The sequence below is a fragment of the Balaenoptera acutorostrata genome, chromosome 12 (assembly GCF_949987535.1).
Source record: "Balaenoptera acutorostrata chromosome 12, mBalAcu1.1, whole genome shotgun sequence".
Lineage (NCBI taxonomy): Eukaryota > Metazoa > Chordata > Mammalia > Artiodactyla > Balaenopteridae > Balaenoptera > Balaenoptera acutorostrata.
In genome coordinates, this window is record NC_080075.1 from 550,414 (window position 1) to 572,489 (window position 22,076).

The following is a 22,076-nucleotide window of genomic DNA, read 5'->3' on the forward strand; positions in this document are numbered from 1 at the left end:
CTTTAAATTCAAGCTCCCCAGGCTGGCCCTCTTGGAAACTCTGTTTGGCTCCTTCCGGTTCCCATTTCCCCTACACGTGTGCAGTTCAGCACTCAGCCAAAGATTTGAGGGTGTGTATGCAAAGGCTGGACTCCCTCCTTTCTGGGATTTTCCCTTTGAGGTTTCAGCTGACCTGCCTGCCCTTGCCTCCACTGGCTTCTGACCCCAGTGAGACTCTCACCTCCATCCTGCACTCTGTCTGCTTGTGCGGCAGTGACCGGGGTCTGCCCTCGGGAGAAGCTAGCAGATGTGTGTGTCTCAGTGACCGAAGGAACTGACTGTAGTTGTTATTAGCAAGGAGGTGGGTGTGACATAAGTTACTCTGCCGTTACTGGGGACTGGAACTGTATCTGTAATTTCACACTGTACCTCTTTCACTTGACATTTTCATGTGGGAATTTAAGTTCTTAAACATTTATCAAAAACATCTTTCATGACTTTTACACACTTCATTTTGTGAATGATTATGCCGTAGTTTACTTGAGTATTTTCCTGTTTTGGGAAATCAAATATTTTTATGTCATAAGTAGTGCTGGACTCTCATCATAGGAAGATAATAAGAAATATGTGTTTTGAGGGTCTGGACACAGGTTTCTCACAAACTTAACCAGTTGTATCTTGGGGGAGGTATAATGATCAAAAAGCCTTTAATTTTTTTTCTGATAAATTATGTTTATCTCTAATATGCCTATATCCTGTTTTAGTAAAACTTTAAAAAATTGTTGCCGTTGTTTTTGTTTCCTTCCAGCAAAAAAAAGAAAATACTCGTTCTTTAGCCATGTCTGGCCATGTTGGTTTTGAGAGTCTGCCTGATCAGCTGGTCAACAGATCGATTCAGCAAGGCTTCTGCTTTAATATTCTCTGCGTGGGTAAGTGCCCAGCCCCCCCTAGATTCTTCCTTCCTGCCCTGTGCTCACTTCCTTCTTGTCATGAGCAGCATGGTGCCCACGTTAGCAACTTAAGATCATGATTACAGATTTTTTTTCAGTTATTTAAATTCTATCAGTTTTGGTTTTCTTAGCTGTACTGCTTTAAACTTTTTGTTTGTTCTTTAAACATTTCAGTGCTTTCTTCAGAGTTCTGAGTAACTTAGCACACGTGATTCATTTTTATGCTCTGCTGGTGACTCAGTGGACCAGCCTTCGCATGTATGTATTTCAGGGACAATCCAGCCTTTGAAGTATTTGAAATATTTGGGATCCATGAAACCATTGTAAGAGTTTACTGTTCTGTTTTTCTTCATCCATCCTGTGCACCTGTGAAGATGTCCCTGCATTTCTTTCAGGGGAGACTGGAATTGGAAAATCAACGCTGATTGACACATTATTTAATACGAATTTTGAAGACCATGAATCCTCACATTTTTACCCACATGTTAGACTTAAAGCACAGACATACGAACTCCAGGAAAGTAACGTTCGATTGAAATTGACCATCGTGAATACAGTGGGATTTGGTGACCAAATAAACAAAGAAGAGAGGTACATGCTTTCCTCTTGTAATAAAATAGGTTTTTCTTATTTCAGGATATCTGCTTTCTTGTCCTATGTGCTGTGATTTGATTTTCAACTGTGGAAACCCATGCCTTTCCTCCCAGACTTAAATTTTTTAAATAATTAAGCAATATTTTATTATTGTTAACAAATTGACATTTTTCTATCCAGTTGTCTAATTTCTTTAGAGTAATTTGAATCACATTTTTTAAATGTGTTTCAGCAAAAATAGTTTTAGTTATTTCCTGATATGACAATTTGGTGTATATTAAGTGATTTAAACTAATGTTCAGGCAAGACTTGTCTTGTTGAAAAAAAAAAACAAAAAACAAGGCATATATGGCAAATATATGATGGCCAGATCCATGGTGCATGAATTGTTTTGTGAAATTCTAACTAAATTAGCCAGGTACATTATTAAGCATTGCAGGAAAGGTTTGATAATGAAATTTTTATTTGTATTTTATATTATGTCACTATTTTTGTCATTATTTCTACGGTATTATAATTATTCTTTTTAAAAAATTTTATTTATGTATTTATTTTTATTATTTTTCGGGGGGGCTGTGACGGGTCTTAGTTGCGGTACGCAGGCTCTTTGTTGCAGCGTGCGAGTTTTCTCTCTCTAGTTGTGGTGCATGGGCTCCAGAGCACGTGGGCTCTGTAGTTTGCAGCACGTGGGCTCTCTCGTTGAGGTGTGCAGGCTCAGTAGTTGTGGAGCGCGGGCTCAGTAGTGTGGTGCGCAGGCTTAGTTGCTCTGCGGCCTGTGGGACCTTAGTTCCCAACCAGGGATCGAACCTGCGTCCCCTGCGTTGGCAGGCGGACTTTACCATTGGACCAGCAGGGAAGCCCCTCCTATGGTATTATAAAGATTGATTATAGATTCTATATGAAATTTAAACTATAAAAGGAGGAAATAGACTGGGGCAAAGCAATGACTGTTTGTTCTTTCTCCTTTTTGAAAATTATGTATTTTCATTATTAGAGGTAGTTTCCTAGGTCCTAAAAGTTTGCTTTAGAGGGAAAATATGTTCCCAATAGTACATCTGATGTGGTGAAGGTATGCCGTTGTGTTGTTGTGTGGAGAGCACAGAAGCGTAAGGTCCCATCTCTGTCCCCAACTGCGTGCCGTCTGCCTGGGGACAACAGGAGTTCTATGAGTTTGAAAGAAGGAGGTGATGATCCTCGAGGACTGGCAGGGCGAGGCGTTCCACTGAGTGCACATTTATTACTACCTCAGCTGCACAGTTACTGCTCCGTTTGGGGGCTACAGAGATAAGTGTAAAGGTGTCCAGGGAATTTGATAGAGGATCCGTTTGCTGCTTTTTTCACTTGGAAGCCCAGATTTGCCTGATGAGAATAGTTACGCATAGAAAGTTGAGGTTCACAGGCGGTGATTTAGCATACCAAAATGAAGTGGACCGTTCACAAACTATTGACTGCAGTGCATCGTTCTGTGAGCTGCACCCTGAAGGGTGAACAGCCTGGAACAGCTGTGGGGGCAGGCACGCCAGGCGGGAGGAGGGTCCAGGCAAGGACTCGCGTGTCGGCTGCGACGGGCTTTCCCTTGCTTGTAAGTAAATGAGAATAAAGTCATGCCTGCGTCGCCAGTTAGGTGCTTCCACGTGGGTGTGCCCTTCCTCCTTACTACGTTAATGCTTTCCACGCCTCACGATCCGATTTCAGAAGCAGGGAGTCATGGAATTTGACTTAAGTATCTTTTAAGTTGTTGATACTCATGCCTTCTCTCAGCAGAATAATATGCCATGTCCAGTTTGGTTGCAATTAGACGCCTACCCTCCTTCAGCAGCCGGGCAAGTGTGGGAAGCCGTGCCAGAAGGGCTCCAGTGTGTGAATGAGTGTGAGAGGGAATTAGTGTACATTCAGTGTTGTTTCTGTAAAATGGTTTAAAGCACAGGTTGTTCTGATGGTTTCAAAGTACTGCCTTTGTACCTGCACGTTTGCACATTGTTTTATTACTTAAGTTATCTGTTTAGCATAGATAGCAACTGTTCACTGGTGAAAATACAGATCTCAAACTTTAGATTTATGCATATACCTTATTAAGGTATCATGAATATATTGTATTAAATATTTAAATAATTGTTTTTTCAGCTACCAACCAATTGTTGACTATATCGACGCTCAGTTTGAGGCCTATCTCCAAGAAGAGCTGAAAATCAAACGCTCCCTCTTTAACTACCACGACTCTCGCATCCACGTGTGCCTCTACTTCATCTCCCCGACAGGCCACTCTCTGAAGACACTGGATCTCTTGACCATGAAGAGCCTGGACAGCAAGGTGGGTTTGGAAAAGGACCAACCATAGTGCTTCAGTTCATTTTAATAGTTCCAAGTTCATTTACTTGGAACTATTAAAATATCTTTATGCTATGTACATATGTCATAACTCTTATTCTGTGCATTTTAAAAACATTTGATAATTTTCAATTTTAGGATATTTTCCAGAGAAATGCAGTTTGGGAGATGAGATGCAAAGAAAAAGCATTAACATAAAATCTTAGTCCTTTTTTAGTGATTAAATTGCATGCCAGAATATGGGTATTCATTTTCATTTAACTATAGAATTTATTTGACACTAACTTTACTGTATGACACTATTAAGTAAGAAGAAGCTCACTGATGAAGATCAAGGTCTAAAGTCTCACCGCGTATTACAGTAAATTATTTTTATTTCAACCTTATCCAGAAAACCTATTTTTGAATTTCTGAGCCAATGAGCTATGTATAAATTCAGGGAGCTATAAAAAATAGTATCCACAAATTAATTCACTTCAGTTTTTTTTATTTGTTTAAAAGATAGTTAAAGACTACTGTCTTATAGTAAAAAAGTCTCCAGGGTTCTCCTGTGATCTCTGATGGTGTGAGGAATGCAGCTCCATTACCTGGCTGAGCATTTCGTGAGCTAGGACTGGGAAAGCAAGGGCATCTGGCCACTGCTGCTTTCTGTACGGAAGTCGGTGTGGAAGGCACGCGGGCCAGTGGGTGCAGCATCGGTGCAGAGATGGGCTGGCTTCTGACCAGCACCGCAGTCCCCAGGCTGTGATGGGCCTGGAGGAAGCTCATGTGAGAGTCTGTTCACCTGATCGGATGTTCTAACCATTTAGCCGGTTGTTTTCATAGTTGAGTCTGATACAGGAAACCCATCTTATTCAAGGGACGTAAACCCAAGAGCGCACAGCTCTGTCTCAGGCTGCGCTTGTCTGGTGGCGGCAGAGATGCCTGCAGTACTCGCTCTGCCACCTAATCGCCCCTTGTTCCTGGCAGGTTTCTACCCTCCGAGCATCCGACTCCCTGCCTCTCAAACCAGAACCAGGAGAGTATCTACCTCGAAGGCAGGTGTGAGGGTGGACTAAATCGACAGTGTGTCTTGTTCTTACTACAGGGCTCCGCGGCTCCCTCCACGTGGAGAGTTACCTCCTGTGCGGGTGGTGACGCGTCCCCCTCCGCCAGGGCCACTGTCGTGGCTGGGCCGGCCCTCTTGGTTCTTAGGGTCCCAGGATGCACATCAGCAACAAGCATCAGGGGACTCTGAGGAGCAAGGGTTGTTCCTACGGGTCCTGAGGGTGCACAGCACACTCGAGGCCACACGGTGGGGGGGAAGTGGGGAGGGACGGAGGGAGGGATTGTGAACCTGGGCTCAGCCTCTGTCATGGTCTGAGGGTGAGGCATCTGGGGTTCCACAGGTTCCCCCTTTGGTGGTAACTTTAAAGCACTAGCATGGGAATTGGGGCTGGGAAGGGAGAGGCAGGTCGCTCTAGGCTCAGCCATCTAGGCTTTCTGAAGGGGGGTCCTCCAGGCAGGGCTGCCTGGTTGCTTACCTGATGGTAGCCAGTAGCTATGTCCGCAGCTGCAGTGGGTTTATTCGAATGGATGTCTTTGAAGTAGATGCCTCAGCAAAGGTCAGTTTCAGGCCATATGCTACAATCAAAAAGCTTAACGTCAGGTATGTACACTGGCCTGCTTCTGCTATTAATAGTGGAATCAATTAGAAGTTACTAACTTGGCATAATTTATTGAATATCTATGTATCAATATTATGATACCGAAATAAAGAACTTGGCATCAAATTTTTATATACTTTGACTAATTTATCTTCAAAGCTGTTTACCCACAATTGCTGAAAAGTTTATTTCATGGATAGTTGGAAAAATCTTTACCTCCTTTGGAACGTATTTAAGACCAATAAATCCAAACGTACACAGTAAATCAGTGTGAAACTGGAGAAGAAAAATACATTTAAGAATAGAAAAGGAATTATGATATTTAGTTTTCACTTTCATTCTGAAAATTACATTGATAGCTCACTCTCTTGACACACATGACTACTTAGCCTGAAGTCTTTCACTAAAAACAAACTAATAACCCAAAAAACCTACAAACCCCTGAATCTGTGGAGATATCACTCTTTGGTGGGGACATTAATCATACAGAACTAGCGTTGCAGGTCAGTCGGTCTTCAGGACCCCACATCTCTTCCTCTTGGGCCAGTGATAGGACTTTTAAATAATGCTGAGAAAGGGGGACTTCCCTGGTGGCGCAGTGGTTAAGAATCCACCTGCCCATGCAGGGGACACGGGTTTGATCCCTGATCCAGGAAGATCCCACATGCTGCGGAGCAACTAAGCCCGTACGCCACAACTATGGAGCCTGCGTTCTAGAGCCCTGCGAGCCACAACTGCTGAGCCCATGTGCCACAACTACTGAAGCCCGTGCGCCTAGAGCCCGTGCTCTGCAACAAGAGAAGCCACTGCAGTGAGAAGCCCGCGCACCGCAACGAAGAGCAGCCCCCGCTCAGCGCAACTAGAGAAAGCCCGCGTGCAGCAATGAAGACCCAACGCAACCAAAAATAAAATAAAATAATTAAAAAAAAAATAATGCTGAGAAAGTTATTCCTTTGAGTCTTGAACGTTTTTAGTTGGTATTCGTAAAATCTCCTTCTTTCAACATCTGGGTAAGAGTCTGACAATGGGGTGCAGGTCAGATGAAGTCACTGGGAAAAGGGACCTGCTTAAATAAGAGGCAGAAGGAGGCCCTTGGCCTGTTCCGTAGGTCTGCTGACATCAGTCACCCTGATTACTTAGTGCTTAGAGTATTAAGAAAGAAAAAATTCTTAGTGAATTATGCAGCTGATTTCAGCTCACGGCTTACATTTTATTTATTTTGTGTATGATGGAATTGTCAGAGACTGAGAGAAGAAAATGTCAGATTTCTAAACCTGAATTCAGACGAAAGATGAACTTTATAAGAGCTGTGCTTTATTTATGTATGTATGGATGGCTGGCTGCGTGGATGGCTGCGTTGGGTCTTCGTTGCTGCGCGCGGGCTTTCTCTAGTTGCAGTGAGCGGGGGCTACTCTTTGTTGCGGTGCATGGGCTTCTCATTGCGGTGGCTTCTCTTGTTGCGGAGCACGAGTTCTTCAGTAGTTGTGGCACGTGGGCTCAGTAATTGTGGCTTGAGGGCTCTAGGAGCGCAGGCTCAGTAGTTGTGGCACACGGGCTTAGTTGCTCCGCGGCCTGTGGGATCTTCCCGGACCAGGGCTCGAACCCGTGTCCTCTGCATTGGCAGGCGGATTCTTAACCACTGTTGTCACCAGGGAAGTGCCAGAGCTCTGCTTTTTAAAAGCAGTTATTGTAAGGCCAGCATTTGTAGGAGTGGTTGTATGTGAGTATCTGGTAAAAATGAAGCCAGTGATGCTATGTCAGGAGTCGGCAAGCTTTTCCTGTGAAGGGCCAGGTAGTAAATACTTCAGGCTCCGCAGGTCATGGGCCTCTGATACAACTACTCACTTCTGCTATTACAGAATGAAAGTGGCCATAGGAAATATGTAATGTGTAATGAATGGGCCTAGCTGGGTTCCAGTAACTCTTTATTTATGTAACCAGGCAGTGAGTGGACTGTAGTTTGCCCGTCCTCTGATCTAGGTCAAGGAAATCTGTAAGGGACTGAGTGGTTTTGAATGCAAAAACTTCAGGATTAAAAAATAAATCCTCAATCATGAGATTTTGTTTCTCTTTATTCTTAATAGGTGAACATTATACCAGTGATTGCCAAAGCAGATGCAATTTCTAAAACTGAATTACAGAAGTTTAAGATCAAGATCATGAGTGAATTGGTCAGCAATGGTGTTCAGATATACCAGTTCCCAACAGATGATGAAACTATTGCTAAAATCAATGCTTCAATGAATGTAAGCTCTTAATTGAATATTATTTGTTTTACATATGAAAAAAGTGATTTATAAGTAACATTGCTACTAATGTATTTTCACTTTTGTCTTCCAAAACAAGGTGAGTTTTGAAAGAGTCCAGTACAGGGAAATGTTTTATTTTCTAGAGTTGGAAAAGTATAATGAGAATATATTTTTTTTTTTTTTTTTTTTTTTAAAGGATTTTCTTATTTATTTATTTATTTATTTATTTATTTATTTTTGGCTGTGTTGGGTCTTCGGTTCGTGCGAGGGCTTTCTCCAGTTGCGGCAAGCGGGGGCCACTCTTCATCGCGGTGCGGGGACCGCTCTTCATCGCGGTGCGCGGGCCTTTCTCCATCGCGGCCCCTCCCGTCGCGGGGCACAGGCTCCAGACGCGCAGGCTCAGCAATTGTGGCTCACGGGCCCAGCCGCTCCGCGGCATGTGGGATCCTCCCAGACCAGGGCTCGAACCCGTGTCCCCTGCATTAGCAGGCAGACTCTCAACCACTGCGCCACCAGGGAAGCCCCTGAGAATATATTTTTGAGCATTTTTCTTTCCTCCCTACTTTCACCTAAATGAAGTGATACATCTGTGAGACCGGGATTCATCTTTTGTGGAACCATATTTAATTGCCTTAGAAAGATTCCTTTCTGTCCTGTCTTTAAGAACATGAGAAGACATTACAGCCTCCCTCAGAATGCTTTAGGATCTTAAAATCTTTAAGGAGAGCTTTCTAATCTGGTATTGAAGCTCATTCTCCCTTACAGGGTCACAGGTACATATGAAATATTCACATAACTTTTTTATATTTTAATATAGAATATATTTAGTATATCTTAATTACACATAACTTAATATGATTGAGGATGACTAAGTTCTTTGTGTTACTTGAGGCTACCAAATTTCTTAAATACTTGGTTATATTTTGACGGATCATGGGTTTTGGAGTCAGACTTTACCATGTGTTCTTGTGGGAATTATTAACCTCCCTGAGACTGTTAACTTATCTATGAAATTGGGTTAATGATACCTGTCTTAAGGGTTGTGAGGATACAGCTTTGTCACTTTGTCACTGACACAGTGACATTCAGTAGCTGTTTGTTCCATTTCTCCCCTTTTGCTTTTCTGATTTTTTCATACTTTGTTCATATTAAGATACTTAAACTAAATATATAGAAAGCTGACTAATGTAAAGGAAGTGATATTAATTCCTGTGTGTTGTCTTTATATCTAATTTTGTTTTTTGTGCCCACCTGGAATAAGTTTTCAGAGGGGTGCAATTAAGAGACTAAATATTGTCAATTATTAAATATTAAACATAATACTGTTTACATTAGACTTTTTCCCTAAATTAATCCTCAGCTTCAGACAGGACAGTCTACTCACTGCCATTAAATCCAGCTATTGTATCTTTATTCAAAATCTTCTCCTTACTATGCTAGTTCTTCCTATTCTGCTTGATCCGTCTCCAGTTTGGGTTGTGTCTTCCTGCCCAAAGAGACCTCTCCCTCCTCTAAATTTCTATAACATTTGTATTTAGCATTAGTTTGGGACTTAAGTATTATTTTATATTAGTGTTATATATGTATATATACACTATATATATATACTTTGGTTATATGGGTGTGTGTGTGTGTGTGTGATTTCCTCAACGTTATCTTTGTCTTTTAGGACCAAGATAATAATGAGGGAAATGATACCTGTGCTAGAATTGTTTTTGTATTCTTGCAGCAAAACAGGAATACGTGTGGGGCATGCTCAGTAAATAATTCTCTCTCTAGGGCCTGAAGATGACTCTGTAGAACAGTTGGCATACACGTGAACAGTTGTGAACACATGTTCACAGGGCACGTTTTAAAAGCTGAGGCACAGCAGATCATTTGGCTTTAACACATTTGTTATTTAGTAAATTTTCTCTTCTCTGTTTTTACTGGTATGAGATGTGATTGATGTCCTGTCTCCTTTCCAGGGACACTTGCCGTTTGCTGTGGTAGGAAGTATGGATGAGGTGAAAGTTGGAAATAAGATGGTCAAAGCTCGCCAGTACCCTTGGGGCATCGTACAAGGTAAAGGAGCTAAACGAGGATATGTGTGCTGCCTGACAGCCTGAAAGTGGCATTTAATGAGTTCTAGGAGGTGATGCTGATTTTGGGTTATGATTGGCTGTCAGAAGGGTTGGCTCTGTTCTGTTTTAGCCACGTCTGCAGAGGCCAGGCACAACCTCCCTACTTCCTGTCTTAGATCACGTTACCAGCCCAGGTGCACCAGGACGTTCAGAAGGCGGGCAGCACTGGTCGGGTACTTTGAACAAAATTTGAGTGTAAATAGTATTGTTTAAACATAGTACGTAAACTAAGTACTAGGTAATTCTGGGACACACTAAACCACTTTGTAAATTTATATATTTTTACTCATCAAAGTATTGCCAACTATTTCCCAAACAAACCAGTCAGCCAACTAAAAATGTTTAGCATTTATCTGACTCTACGATTCGTAAGCACTTAGCACTGGCTGGGTCATTCATTCATGATGGGGAACGGATCACCCCTGCTGGTACTGGTTTCCCAGCGCTGCTTTTTTTAAATTGACAAATTTTGTAATTAGTGGAAAATATTGACAAAACTTAACATTTTTAATGTATAGAAAATATAAAGGTAATAATTGTACTTAAAAACTATTGGTCACAGTAACATATGTGACTCAGGATCACAAATGCGGCATTGTGTGACAAGAATTTGATGTTTATAGCAGGCACAGATGGTGTTCTCGAGGGTACAGAATTTACCACCTTGAGGTTTTAGTGAAAAAATATTACATACTCTTTTCAGGCGGTATGTGAAATGTCCTGAGGACGGTTTATAAACTGCTAACAAAATATTAGTGAAATGACTGGAGCATATGGTACAGAACAATGTATTTCTTTCCTATTTCCTGTTTATCCTTGGCTACTAAATTTAAGCAAACCTCTGGTAATCCATATCGCCTATAATTCGGTGTGTGTAATACAAGAATTGCTTCCTTGGTTACTTGTATGAAACAACCGTAGCTGTTAATCAGACTGATCATTTCGCTGTTTGGGTTATTTCAAATGTGTTTTCATTTACTCGTCCATTCAACAAATACTAATTATATGTCAGGATTAAAAATCGGTGTTGCTGTTTTCTGTTTTCCGGCTAGTGGAAAATGAAAACCACTGCGACTTTGTCAAGCTCCGGGAGATGCTCATTTGTACGAACATGGAGGACCTGCGAGACGAGACACACACGAGGCACTACGAGCTGTACCGGCGCCGCAAACTGGAGGAGATGGGCCTCACCGACATGGGCCCAGAGAACAAGCCGCTCAGGTGAGCAGCCAGGGAGGGAGGTGGGGTGGGCCTCTCCGTCTGCCCAGGATGACGGAGAGTCTCCCACACCATGACGTAGAGCCACCTGCTACGATTAATGCCTCTGCTTTCCATGCCGCTCTCAGAGGTCTCTGTCCTTATCCGACTCAGGGAGTTCAAGTAGAAGGGAGGACATAGGGCAGAAGCCCAGGATTTCAGCATCTGGTGAAGTGAGTAACCAAAGGAAAAATCTCTCATTATTTGGTTTTATTTTTGTATTTATGTGAAGAAGGTAAAAGTGTATTGATTATTATTTTAAAGACCTGGACTATGAATCATATTAAGTCAACTACAAAGCTGTTGTTTTTTATCCTGATGGAAGTTTTGGAATGACTACACTTAGGAAAATATCTTGTAAAGGAAGCATGAAAGTTTTTGTCGGGAAACAGAGATGAGACTGAAAATATTACCATAAAGTTACAGGAATCGTAACTTCCAGTGGTTAGAGCGTGAAGTGTTGTTATAAACTTGCTTCATAATTTTATATGCTGCTACCTTCCCAAGGTGTTTGTTTTTTTTGTTTTTTTTCATTAAAATATGTAAAGGTGGAACTCTAATCCTTAACAGACTAAATCAGATTTGTTTTGACATCACATTCCCAAACGATTTTGCTCAGGACCAACGCTGTTCTCAATCTGTTACGGGACCAAGGGTTCCTCTGCGTTTCATTACTGACGTTCCAGCCGTTCCCTGGGGTCCGCGTCTGCACCAAACACCGCAGGAGGGGGGAGCGCTGGGTCCAGCTGCCACTGCACGTGACCTTCAGGAAGGTTTAATAATAGATGAGGCTCAACTTTGAAGCTTTTCCATTCTACACATGAATGAGTGTTTTAGCTCTGGTAGCGTAATTAATTAAGAATTCTATGTACTTCACGCTCCTCACCAATTTCGGGCATGCTGTGCTTCTAGTTACGGGCCAGTTCTGGTGAAGCGATGATTTTCTCTGCTGAAGAGAAAGCATCTAGCATTGGCTTCCCTTCGTGTTTCCCAGGAGGCTTCACTTCTCGCTCTTTCAAGTCTGTGGGTGGTGACGGGTCCCCACGTGCCTGAAGGAGACGCGGATCCTGAGTGACAGCAGGTGGGGCAGCCTTGCGTGCTGGAGGAGAGGGATTCAGGGGCCTGGTGGATTGGTCATCAGTCACCTGTGGAGGACTCAGAAATGCAGGTTCACAGTTTCCGGGTATGGAGCCGAAGAATCGCATTTAAATGAAAATTCCCACTCAGCCCTTCAGCAGACACTTCCTGCTGGTCACTGGCTAAGTGCACCGTGGGTGCAGAGAGGAAGATGGTCTCGCCCTGTGTGGTGAACAGGGGCTGGGGGAGTGAGGAGGCCCGGGCAGGAGGCTGCTGTGGGCGTCCAAGTACGAGCAGACAGAGGCCTGTGCTGGCGTGGCAGTGGTGGAGGTGGTGAGAAGCGTGGTCCCCACATGGGACTGGAAGGTGATGTCAGCAGGACTCTGACGGTCTGGATATGGACGTAAAGGAAAGAGGAATCCAGGGTGGTGGCTCCAGTTACTGTTTTCGACCTGAGAAACTGGGTGAACGGGGGTGATGTTTATGGTTATGAGCAGGACTGGGGAAGGGGTAGATTTCCTGGTGGGTAACTGAGAAGTTTGGGACATGTTACATTTAAGTTGATTATTAAATATTCAGGTGAAGACTTAGAGTAGGTTATTTCATAAATGAATCTGGAGCTTGGGGAGACGTGAAGGCTGAGATGATACTTTGGAGTCAACAGTGAATAATACTGCATCTGGTGTTTGCAGTGCTCTAGGCTAAGTGCTGGTGAGGTAATACTGAATGAGACGATATAGTCCTGGCTGTCATGGGGTTTTACATTCTCGCGGGAAGGGAGGCCAAAACCAAACAATTAATTGCACAATGAATTGTGGTTGTGAAATGTGCACGAAAGGAGAGGTGGTGTATCATGGGGGGAGGGCATCTGGATTTAATCTGGAGAATTAGGGAAGACTTCCTTGAGGCACGTATTGTTCTGAGCTTTTACTACCTGGGGAAAATAGAGGAGACGTACGCAGAGACCTAGAAGGCAAAGAGAGAAAGGCATCTTTAAGTCTCTGCAGGAAGATCGGAGGAGCAGAGCAGCCTGGTGGGGATTTGGTCTTTGTCCTCAGGGAAAGGCACAAACTGTGAAGCAGTGATCCCGATACCGTATTTGCATTTAAAAGATCACTCTTGGCTGCAGTGTGAGGGAGGCGTCAGAGCGTGTGCGGAGGTGCTGAGGAGCTAAGTACCAGCAGCAAGGACAGAGCTGGGTGTGTCTGAGAGACATCTGGAAGATAACATTGGAAGAACTTAGTGACTGTTCAGATACAATGAGGTAAAGGAGCAGAAGATGCCAAACGAAGACTTCTGCTGGCCTGGATCAGTGGTTTCTTCAGCTCGGCAGGTAGCTGTACCCTTCATGAGGTAGTGTCTCTGGAGGAGCACTGGCTGTTCTGTGGGGCAGGATGGAGACCGTTAGCTCAGTTGGGACCTGGGGACTTAGAGTTTCCTCTGAAACATCCAAGTGACAGTGTCACATAGGCACTTTGGCTGTTTATCTGGAGCTCAGAGGAGAGAGGAGAGGGCTGGGCCAAAGGGATGAACTTCAGAGTCACAGGCACTAAGAGGTGGTGAATTGAATACTACATATGGGTGAGATGCCTGGAGAGAGAAGTACATTTGGAAAGAAAGGTGCCTTGGAAACAGCCTTGAGTCCGCTGAATGTGTGTCAGCAGGAGAAGCAGACAGAAGCGGTTGAGAAGCCTAGGGTAGAGGAGAAGGAGGAGACCAGCAGGGTCATGTCTCGGAAGCCAAGTAAAGAGGGTCTCAAGAAGGGAGGGAGAGGTGGCCGTGTTGAAGGTGAGAGGGTTTTGCTGTGGAAGTACGGCAGTGTGATACAGTCCTGTTGCTCCCTTGACCGTTCTTTGACAATAACGAGGAACACGCCATCTGAGTCAAAAAGGACAGCACAGGCCAGGGCTTGCATATTTGAAGGGAGAAAACCAGTTCCATTCATGAACAAACCATTTCCAGCCTTCCTTCCAGGAAGGGGGATGTCCAGCGGGCCCAGCTTAGGACATGTGCCCGTGTCCTGGCTGGGTGGGTGTGAGCCTGACGGCCTGTCCCACCAGAATGCATCCCGTGGGAAGGAGTAGCTCGCCAAAGGTAACCAGAATAATAATACAACAGGAGAGGGAGATGGTGGGCAGGCACTCAGAACAGCCGTTTTTTAGCATTTCTTCAGTTTGGGGAGCATCTGCCCACTGGACAGGTGAAGAATGGAAAACTGGGAAAGGAGGCTCTTCAGTGGAGGCCAGGTTACAGAGTGGGCAGGACCAGTGGCTGCAGGCTGCTCGCAGAGGACAAGCAAGGAGGACGGGGCTCGAGCTCAGTGTGAGGGAGGCCCTGCCCACCTGCCCAGGAGCTGGCGGTCCTCTGCCCTTCCCAGGCCTGCAGTCCTGATGAGATGGGATTCCTTGGGTCAGGCGCAGCAAAATCTCTCTCCTCTTGGTGCTTTCTCATTTGTGAATAAATTATTTGATAAAATTCCTGTAGTTCTTTATATCCTGAGGTCTAGGAAGGTTTCACCAGTGTGGTTTTAAGAACTTGTATTCTGTTTTCTTAGGAATCTTCCCATTTAATTTGGGATGTGTACAACAATAGTCACTATAATTTGGCTGGCATGTAAAACCTGTCCCTCAGTATTGTATCTATCAATAAGAACAGTTAGTTACACGAGCCTGTCAGGCTGCGCTCTGCTCTTCAGGGCCCGGCCTTTCTCTCTGCGGCCGCACAGTGGCTCTGTCTCTGTTTCACCTGAATGGCTGTGCTGAGTCAGGGTTCGCGTCCCCGTGTCCCCACACCAATCTCATGCTTGTCACGAGGTCCAGGGGGTTGGCATTATGTGTGCCCCTGTAGTCTTAATTAACTGATGTTTAATTATTTAAACTACATGAAACATGCTTTTATAAACCTCAAATCCCCAAGTTATTTTAGATGAACAAAACCAGTCTCGTTTGCCATCACTGAAGTGCTCTGGGCCCTAAGAGTCTGGAAGGGAGATTTGTGTGGTATTTTAGACTTTCTTAAGTGTTTGGCATAATTTTTTGTGTCATAAACTTTGTGTCTTTCTGCACTTGGTCTGTGGTGGAAGCTCATCAGGCCTGTGAGAGCTGCACCTGGAGCTCAGGGAGATCCTGAGTGAGGGGGACCCAGCGATTTTCCTGGTGGACACAAGCAGTCAAGGATGCATTTTCTTCCTCTTTCGTTTTCAGCTCTGCCTTCAATCAGTGATGTTTGCAACTAGGGTAGGATGCTGCATTAAATATCACGGCAGCAGGAGAGCTCTTTTTCATTCTCAGATCCATGGCAGTCAACAGTGGTTGTATTAGTTTCACAGCCATTCCTCGCAGGCCCTCTCAGAGTTTCATTGCCACCTTTTGAAAGACAGTGCGGTCTCTTTCCTTACAGTCGGCTCTGTAAGTTTACCTGTCACAGTGGGCGTCTGTGTGATGGATGCAGAACACGCGGGGGCAGTGTTTCCTCTTTACCTTTTGCTGAGGCATCACTGTAGGCGGGATTTATGCTGGTTAGGAGTACAGGCTTTGCAGCACGTCTGATCAAGGTCCAGCCCCAGCTTTGTACTTGCTAACTCTGTCCCTTTGTGCAGGTGACTTTACCTCTCCGAGTGTCGTCTTCTTACCTGAAGGACAGTGTTAGTGCTTGTTCTTCATGGCGCTGCGGGAATTAGTGAGTCCAGACCAGTCCCTGCTGGTAGCAGCTATTCCGCAAGTGTTTGGTCTTTTCTCTTTGCCAGGTGGCTTGATTTTCCTCCTGAACAACTCAAGTGCTTGTGTAAGTAAATTAGTGAGAACTTTTTAAAACTTTGATTTGACATGATTTAAATACATTATTTAAACTAAGTTTGCCACTAAAGGCTATCAGTCCAGTGTAGGACCAGTGAAATGTGGGCGAAGGTGGCCTGATTGATTTAGAGGCTTCTTTAAAATAAGACCAAAACAAACACAGAAAAACAAAAAGCCTTATAAAAAGTAAAATGCCTCGAGATTAGAGGCATTTATGTGGTTATCTAGGGCATTCTGTACATTTATGAACTTTGCTCTTAAAGACAATGTGTAGGATTGTTCCTCCTTGGAATACATGCTCTGGGTACCACACACTTATGCTCAGCTGTAAGTGCTATGGTGTAACATTTCTTCCTCTGTTTTTCCTTAAATTTATACAGTTCTAGCCATGAAAGATTTCTCCAGTTATAAGATTAGTAAAATTCCTGAATTTCATCACATTTTAAATCTATTTAGCTATATTTTTATAAGTAATAGAAATTTCTAACTGTGACACAGCTGGAAAGTGAATCTGTGTTCCCTGTTAAACCTTGGGGATATTCTCCAAGTGAGCTGAAATGGAAGGGCCCTGCATTGCCGGATATAAGGTCTGTGGTTCTTCTGAAATGCCACAAGACAGACAGGCAGGCACTGGCCGCGGAGTTCCAGGACAGTCCCCGCTCTGCTTGGTTACACTGGCTCTACTTCCCTGCTAGTTTCTGTCATTAGATGAACATTTATGAAGAAACCGAAACATCTGGAGGGCTCTACTGGATAGCTGGGTCTTACAGAGATGCTGAGCTGTTAGGAGAGAGAGGCAGATGGGGTGTAAATGCCAGGAAGAGGTATAAACAAAGAGCCGTGGAAGTGCTTGGGAGGAACAGTGGATTCCAGCTGGGGAGACTGGAGAAGCGAGGGACAGGACTAGTGGGTAGAGGGAGAGCTGGGAAGTGGGCAGCGGCTGGAGCATGAAACGCGTCGCACGTCTTAGGAACAATGGTTAGGTTGGTACAGCTGAAACCTTAGGGCGATTGGGTCTGTTGGGCCAGATTGTGAAGTTTCTGAAGTGCTGCTATCCTGTAGATAATATAACTAACTAATGCAGAGGAAAAAGATAAGGAGATCTCTGTTTTTGGTGGAAAAATCTTAGGAGTGGCAGGAAGAACAAAATGAAAGAAAGAGGAACTAAAAGCCTAGAGCTCAGCTGGGAGATTATTCCAGTAGTGAAGGCAGAAAAGCACAAAGATCAAGTTGGGCTGAACACGGTGTCTGTAGAAATCAGAACAAGACGGGACTGAAGTAATGTCGGGGTCTCAGGCTGAGCTCCCAGAGCCTGGTGATCGGACGTGGCAATGAGGGGAGGGGAGGAATCAACAGAGGTGGAAGGAGGGATCCGTCTGGGGTGAGATGAGCACCTCTAGGAGCACTGGCAAAGCAGGGACCCGCAGATAGACCCGTGCTCCCTGGAGCCACGTGTGCTGTGACGGTCACGGGGCCTAACCCGGACGCCTGAGTGTTCGCAAGTTTGTGACGTCATCTTGCTAACAAACATGAGAGTACCACAAATAACTTTTCAGTCTCCAGGAGACCTACGAAGCCAAAAGACACGAATTTTATGGTGAACGTCAGAGGAAGGAGGAAGAAATGAAGCAGTTGTTTGTGCAGCGTGTGAAGGAGAAAGAAGCCGTATTGAAAGAAGCTGAGAGAGAGGCAAGTACGCTGGTTTGCTGGCATGTGCACTTATTTGGGGTGTCCTGTTAACCTGGGGATAATAATCTCAAGAATTTGGAGATGGTTTTGAAAACTAGTTGTTCCTTAAAAAGTAGCTATTGTATTTTAACACATACTCTTTGGATGCAGGCTTCCCAAAAAAAGCAGTCTGGAAACAAAAATTGTTGCCTTTTTGAACACGGTGTCTTCCATTAGAAGTAGTGGTTTATCGAGGACTTGTAAAGGACTAGGTTACTAAGAAGCGTTTTAAATACCTTAAAATACCTTTTAAATACCTTAACCAGGAGCCAGAAGTGTTTTAGCTGTGGCTTGATAAAGCCTTTTCTGAGAGTTTTGAGTCCTTGGGATTGTTGTTTGAAGTAGGTGACTCTGAAAGCTGTTAACTAGCCTTTGAGTTTGAAGTGAGGCTTCCTGGAGGTGGGTGGTCTGGGCAGCCTGGGCGCAAAACCGTCTGCAGTGCGTTTGGTTTGCTTCTGGTTCTCCAAGGATCAATTTTAGTTTTACCTGAGTTAAGGTATTTTCTGTAGACTTTACTGCAATGGCTGCTTTTAAATAAATGGCCACATTTAAGATGAGGGTCAAAAAGGATGAGCTGCAAAAAGGAATCTCTAAGAGAAGACAGAAATGTTAATACAAATGAACTTGCTGATGTAAGAGTTCCTGAGGAGTTATTTGTAAAGTAATTTAATGCTACAAATTTATTTTAAGTACCCTTATAGTACTTGCTATTTCAATAAACCCTGTAGTAAGTGGTTTTGTAAAATAAATAATCTAATACATCTTGTTTATAATTTGAATTTTGATCTTTATTTTGAAAAAGTTCAAACAACGGGAAAGTGAAAGTATGGGGTACCTGTGTCCCTCCCCACACCTAGATTTAGAATGGACATTTTTCCATCTTTAGTGTGTGTGTTCCCCTGGTCGTCTGAAAGCTGATTGTAGACATCACAACACTTTATTGCAGGCACTTCATGCATCTCTGAAGCTCAGGTGCATTTTCCTCCATAACCACAGTACCAGTACTACACCTAAGAACAGGAATAGCAATGCCACAGACTCTCCTAATCCCCAGTGCACAAATTTCCCCACTCGTCCCAAGATTATCTTTTTTTTTCTTTCATTTTTTAAGGTCAACTCTCTCATTTTATAATTTTATTTATTTATGGCTGTGTTGGGTCTTCGTTTCTGTGCGAGGGCTTTCTCTAGTTGCGGTGAGTGGGGGCCACTCTTCATCGCGGTGCGCGGGCCTCTCACTATCGCGGCCTCTCTTGTTGCGGAGCACAGGCTCCAGACGCGCAGGCTCAGTAATTGTGGCTCACGGGCCCAGTTGCTCCGCAGCATGTGGGATCTTCCCAGACCAGGGCTCGAACCCCTGTCCCCTGCATTGGCAGGCAGGTTCTCAACCACTGCGCCACCAGGGAAGCCCCCCAAGATTATCTTTTATTGTTGCTTTCTCTTTGGTGATTTTTTGTTTTGGAACCAGAATTCAATCTTAGGTCTCATATTGCATTTGGGTGTTCTGTTTTGTTCAGTCTCTTATTTGAAAACAGTCCCTAGTTTGGAGTTATTTTTATTTATTTATTTTAAAATATTTATTTATTTATTGGCTGTGCTGGGTCTTAGCTGCGGCACGTGGGATCTTTCGTTGCGGTGCACGGGTTCTTCCTTGCGGTGCATGCACGGGCTCCTCTCTAGTTGTGGCACGTGAGCTCAGTAGTTGTGGCATGCAGGCTTAGTTGCCCCGCGCCATGTGGGTTCTTAGTTTCCCGACCAGGGATAGAACCCGCGTCCCCTGCATTGGAAGGCCGATTTTTAACCACTGGACCACCAGGGAAGTCCCTGGAGTTATTTTTAAATACAAATATTGAGGAAGGAGTTGTGATGAGTAGGAAATAGGATGCTGATTTTTCTTTTGATTAGTAGATGCTTCTCTTGTAAGAGTTTCTCTCTCATACATCATGGTTCTCAGTTTCTCCAGTGAGGAGAGAAGATGTAGAAGTGGTTTATAGTTGAATTTTAATTTTTAAAACCCCACATAAGAATATTTTGCTTAAATGCGTATTGTTTAAAAGGAAATTGAAAATTCAGGGTGACCAAATGGTTGAAAGAAAAAGAGAAGTATTATTTGTCAGTAAGTGCTTCATAGATGTTTATTTTTGTGATTCAAGCAGTTTCGTGTTAAGAACATTATATTAAAACTAATGAAGTTAGTTTAAACCAAGTTGTCACAAGAGTTCTAAACTTTTAATTATATAGGTTTAGAAGCAGATTACTGGCCTGTTTCATTAATATTACAATAATATTAGTAAGTTCCCTCATGACCAGTTTCATCCTGCAAGGCTGGTACGTTAGAGTCAGGTCTGGTGCAGGGCGTCTGGGGGTCATCTTCACTCGCATGAGTGATGATTAACTCAAGAGCCATCAGTTAGGACTTCCCTGGTGGCGCAGTCACCTGCACACAGCTTCCCTGGTGGTGCAGAAAGCCTGCACACAGCTACAAAGACCCAACACAGCCAAAAATTAAAAAAAAAATTAAAAAAAAAAGAGCCATCAGTTGAAGGACCAAGGAGGGCCGTATAATTTACCGTCAGTTAAGTGCAGTTTTAGAGGGAAAGGAGGCTTTTTAGTAGTTACGCTGGACAACAGGTAGGTGTAAACCAGGTCTCTACTGGGCAAAGTGGGACATTCAAAGCTAGTTATTACATCAATAAGATACTGGCAGGTAACCCAAAACGTTATTTAAGTCTGTATTAGATGGCCTTGTTATTAAAATACCCTTGGCAATATGGTTGTAAACAAATACCTCTTAATTCACCTTTTGTATGAATTTGGCTGATTTTCATGTATAGTACAGAGTTAGCTGAAAATGCAGTGAACGTCAGGTAACTAGAGTAGGGAGATGCACAGGACAGATATCATGTCAGGATACTGTTTAAATGGTTTCTTTTGTGCATCTTTTGTTGTTAACATCATTCTGGATGCACAGCCCTTCCGCACCACAAGAAAAAGTGCACTTTATATTCATCCCTCAGGTGAAGTGCATGACCAACATTAAAATGTTACTACTTCTGAATTTTATATGCAAGTCTGTTTCTTGGTTAATTGCTCACTTAGCATTTATGCCTGTCCTGTTTTTCAAAGTATTCTAGATAATTTTCAGTAAACAAGTACAGCTGCACTAGAACCTGGACGTGGGGAGTCCAGGACGAGCAGCGAGGTTTGCACTCGGTGCAGCTGAGCCGCAGCGCTGGGTGCTTGTCAGTGACACTTCCGGGTCTCCAGCCAAGTACAGAGGTCAAGGTCAGGTCAAAGACACCGACTAGTTTGGCAAGAGAGGAATGTTGTCTCTGGTATTCACTTTTTAAAATGGATACTTTAAAAAGGATCACTGAACAACAGCGTATATAGTGTCCTTAGAAGCAGGTTTACAAGAGACAGCAGCGTCCACACTGGTCACAGAGGCTCCAGAGCGTCCGTGAGTAGTTTCAACAGCACAGAAGTACTTGAAACTGTGTCTGAGTTAAAGGCCTTGTAGTGAATATTGGAGCCCTTGAGTGAGCACTTCCTGCAGGTGGAGCAGACTGTCACTGACGAAAGCCATGAACGCCACAGAATGTAAGTCACATTCCCCCTGCGCCCTTTCTAAGACGTTTTTCTCTTCGTAGTTTTCCTGGAAGTTTTAGTCAACCTCATAAATGATATATGAAGTACTCCATAACCTTTCAGGATATTTAAGGATATCAAGTATGCACCCTCCGTTTAAGTGTCTGTCAGAGATGTATCTCTGTTCACATAACGTAAATCTGCCCTCTGGCCTCTCTTTCCAGGCGTCACCCACCAGCTGCCCCGCTCCTCTCCCAAATCCACGGGGTGCACGCATGCTCAGAGAGCTGCCAGTCTGTGTATTTATACCACCGATTTATTTATGTTTCTTTTTATAAAGAACATGGTTCCTTCCTTTATAAGGAACCATTTACATAAGCAAACACTAAGGAACTGATCCCTCTGGAAAGGACATCCTCAGGAATAAGAGAACCTTCGGGCCTTACTTCATCTGTTTCAACCCTATTCTGTGAGCTCTGCCGCCAGGGTCGCCGGCTCACTAGCCAGCCCGCTCCGTATCTGGGACATCTGATCTTTATTGGGAAGCAGCACGGCTCTCTGCTCTCTCTGCCCTCAGCCTCTGATGACTTCCTCAGTGATCATAAGCCGTCTTTTCTGGAAACCAAGTCCTACTTTTTGTATAAATGTTAGGTTGCTGCCCAGAACTGAAAATACTAATTGAAAGTTTATCTAACCAGACCAGAGAATCAAAAACAAAGTTATCTTTTTGATGTAGAGTCTAGATGTTGTGCTTGTGTTCTTGGCA

The 22,076-nt window shown here is 43.8% G+C and overlaps 1 protein-coding gene across 2 annotated transcripts in view; it reads left to right on the top strand.

Moving 5' to 3' along the window:
- SEPTIN10 (septin 10) overlaps window positions 1-22,076 on the top strand; it is a 51,742-nt gene that overhangs the window by 25,220 nt on the left and 4,446 nt on the right. For both annotated transcript variants that reach the window (XM_057557911.1, XM_057557912.1), the window contains 7 exons: window positions 788-908; window positions 1,325-1,520; window positions 3,648-3,834; window positions 7,582-7,743; window positions 9,714-9,810; window positions 10,922-11,090; window positions 17,554-17,686. In XM_057557911.1, the coding sequence (XP_057413894.1) occupies window positions 788-908; window positions 1,325-1,520; window positions 3,648-3,834; window positions 7,582-7,743; window positions 9,714-9,810; window positions 10,922-11,090; window positions 17,554-17,686 (1,065 nt within the window). The remainder of the gene's footprint in view (window positions 1-787; window positions 909-1,324; window positions 1,521-3,647; window positions 3,835-7,581; window positions 7,744-9,713; window positions 9,811-10,921; window positions 11,091-17,553; window positions 17,687-22,076) is intronic.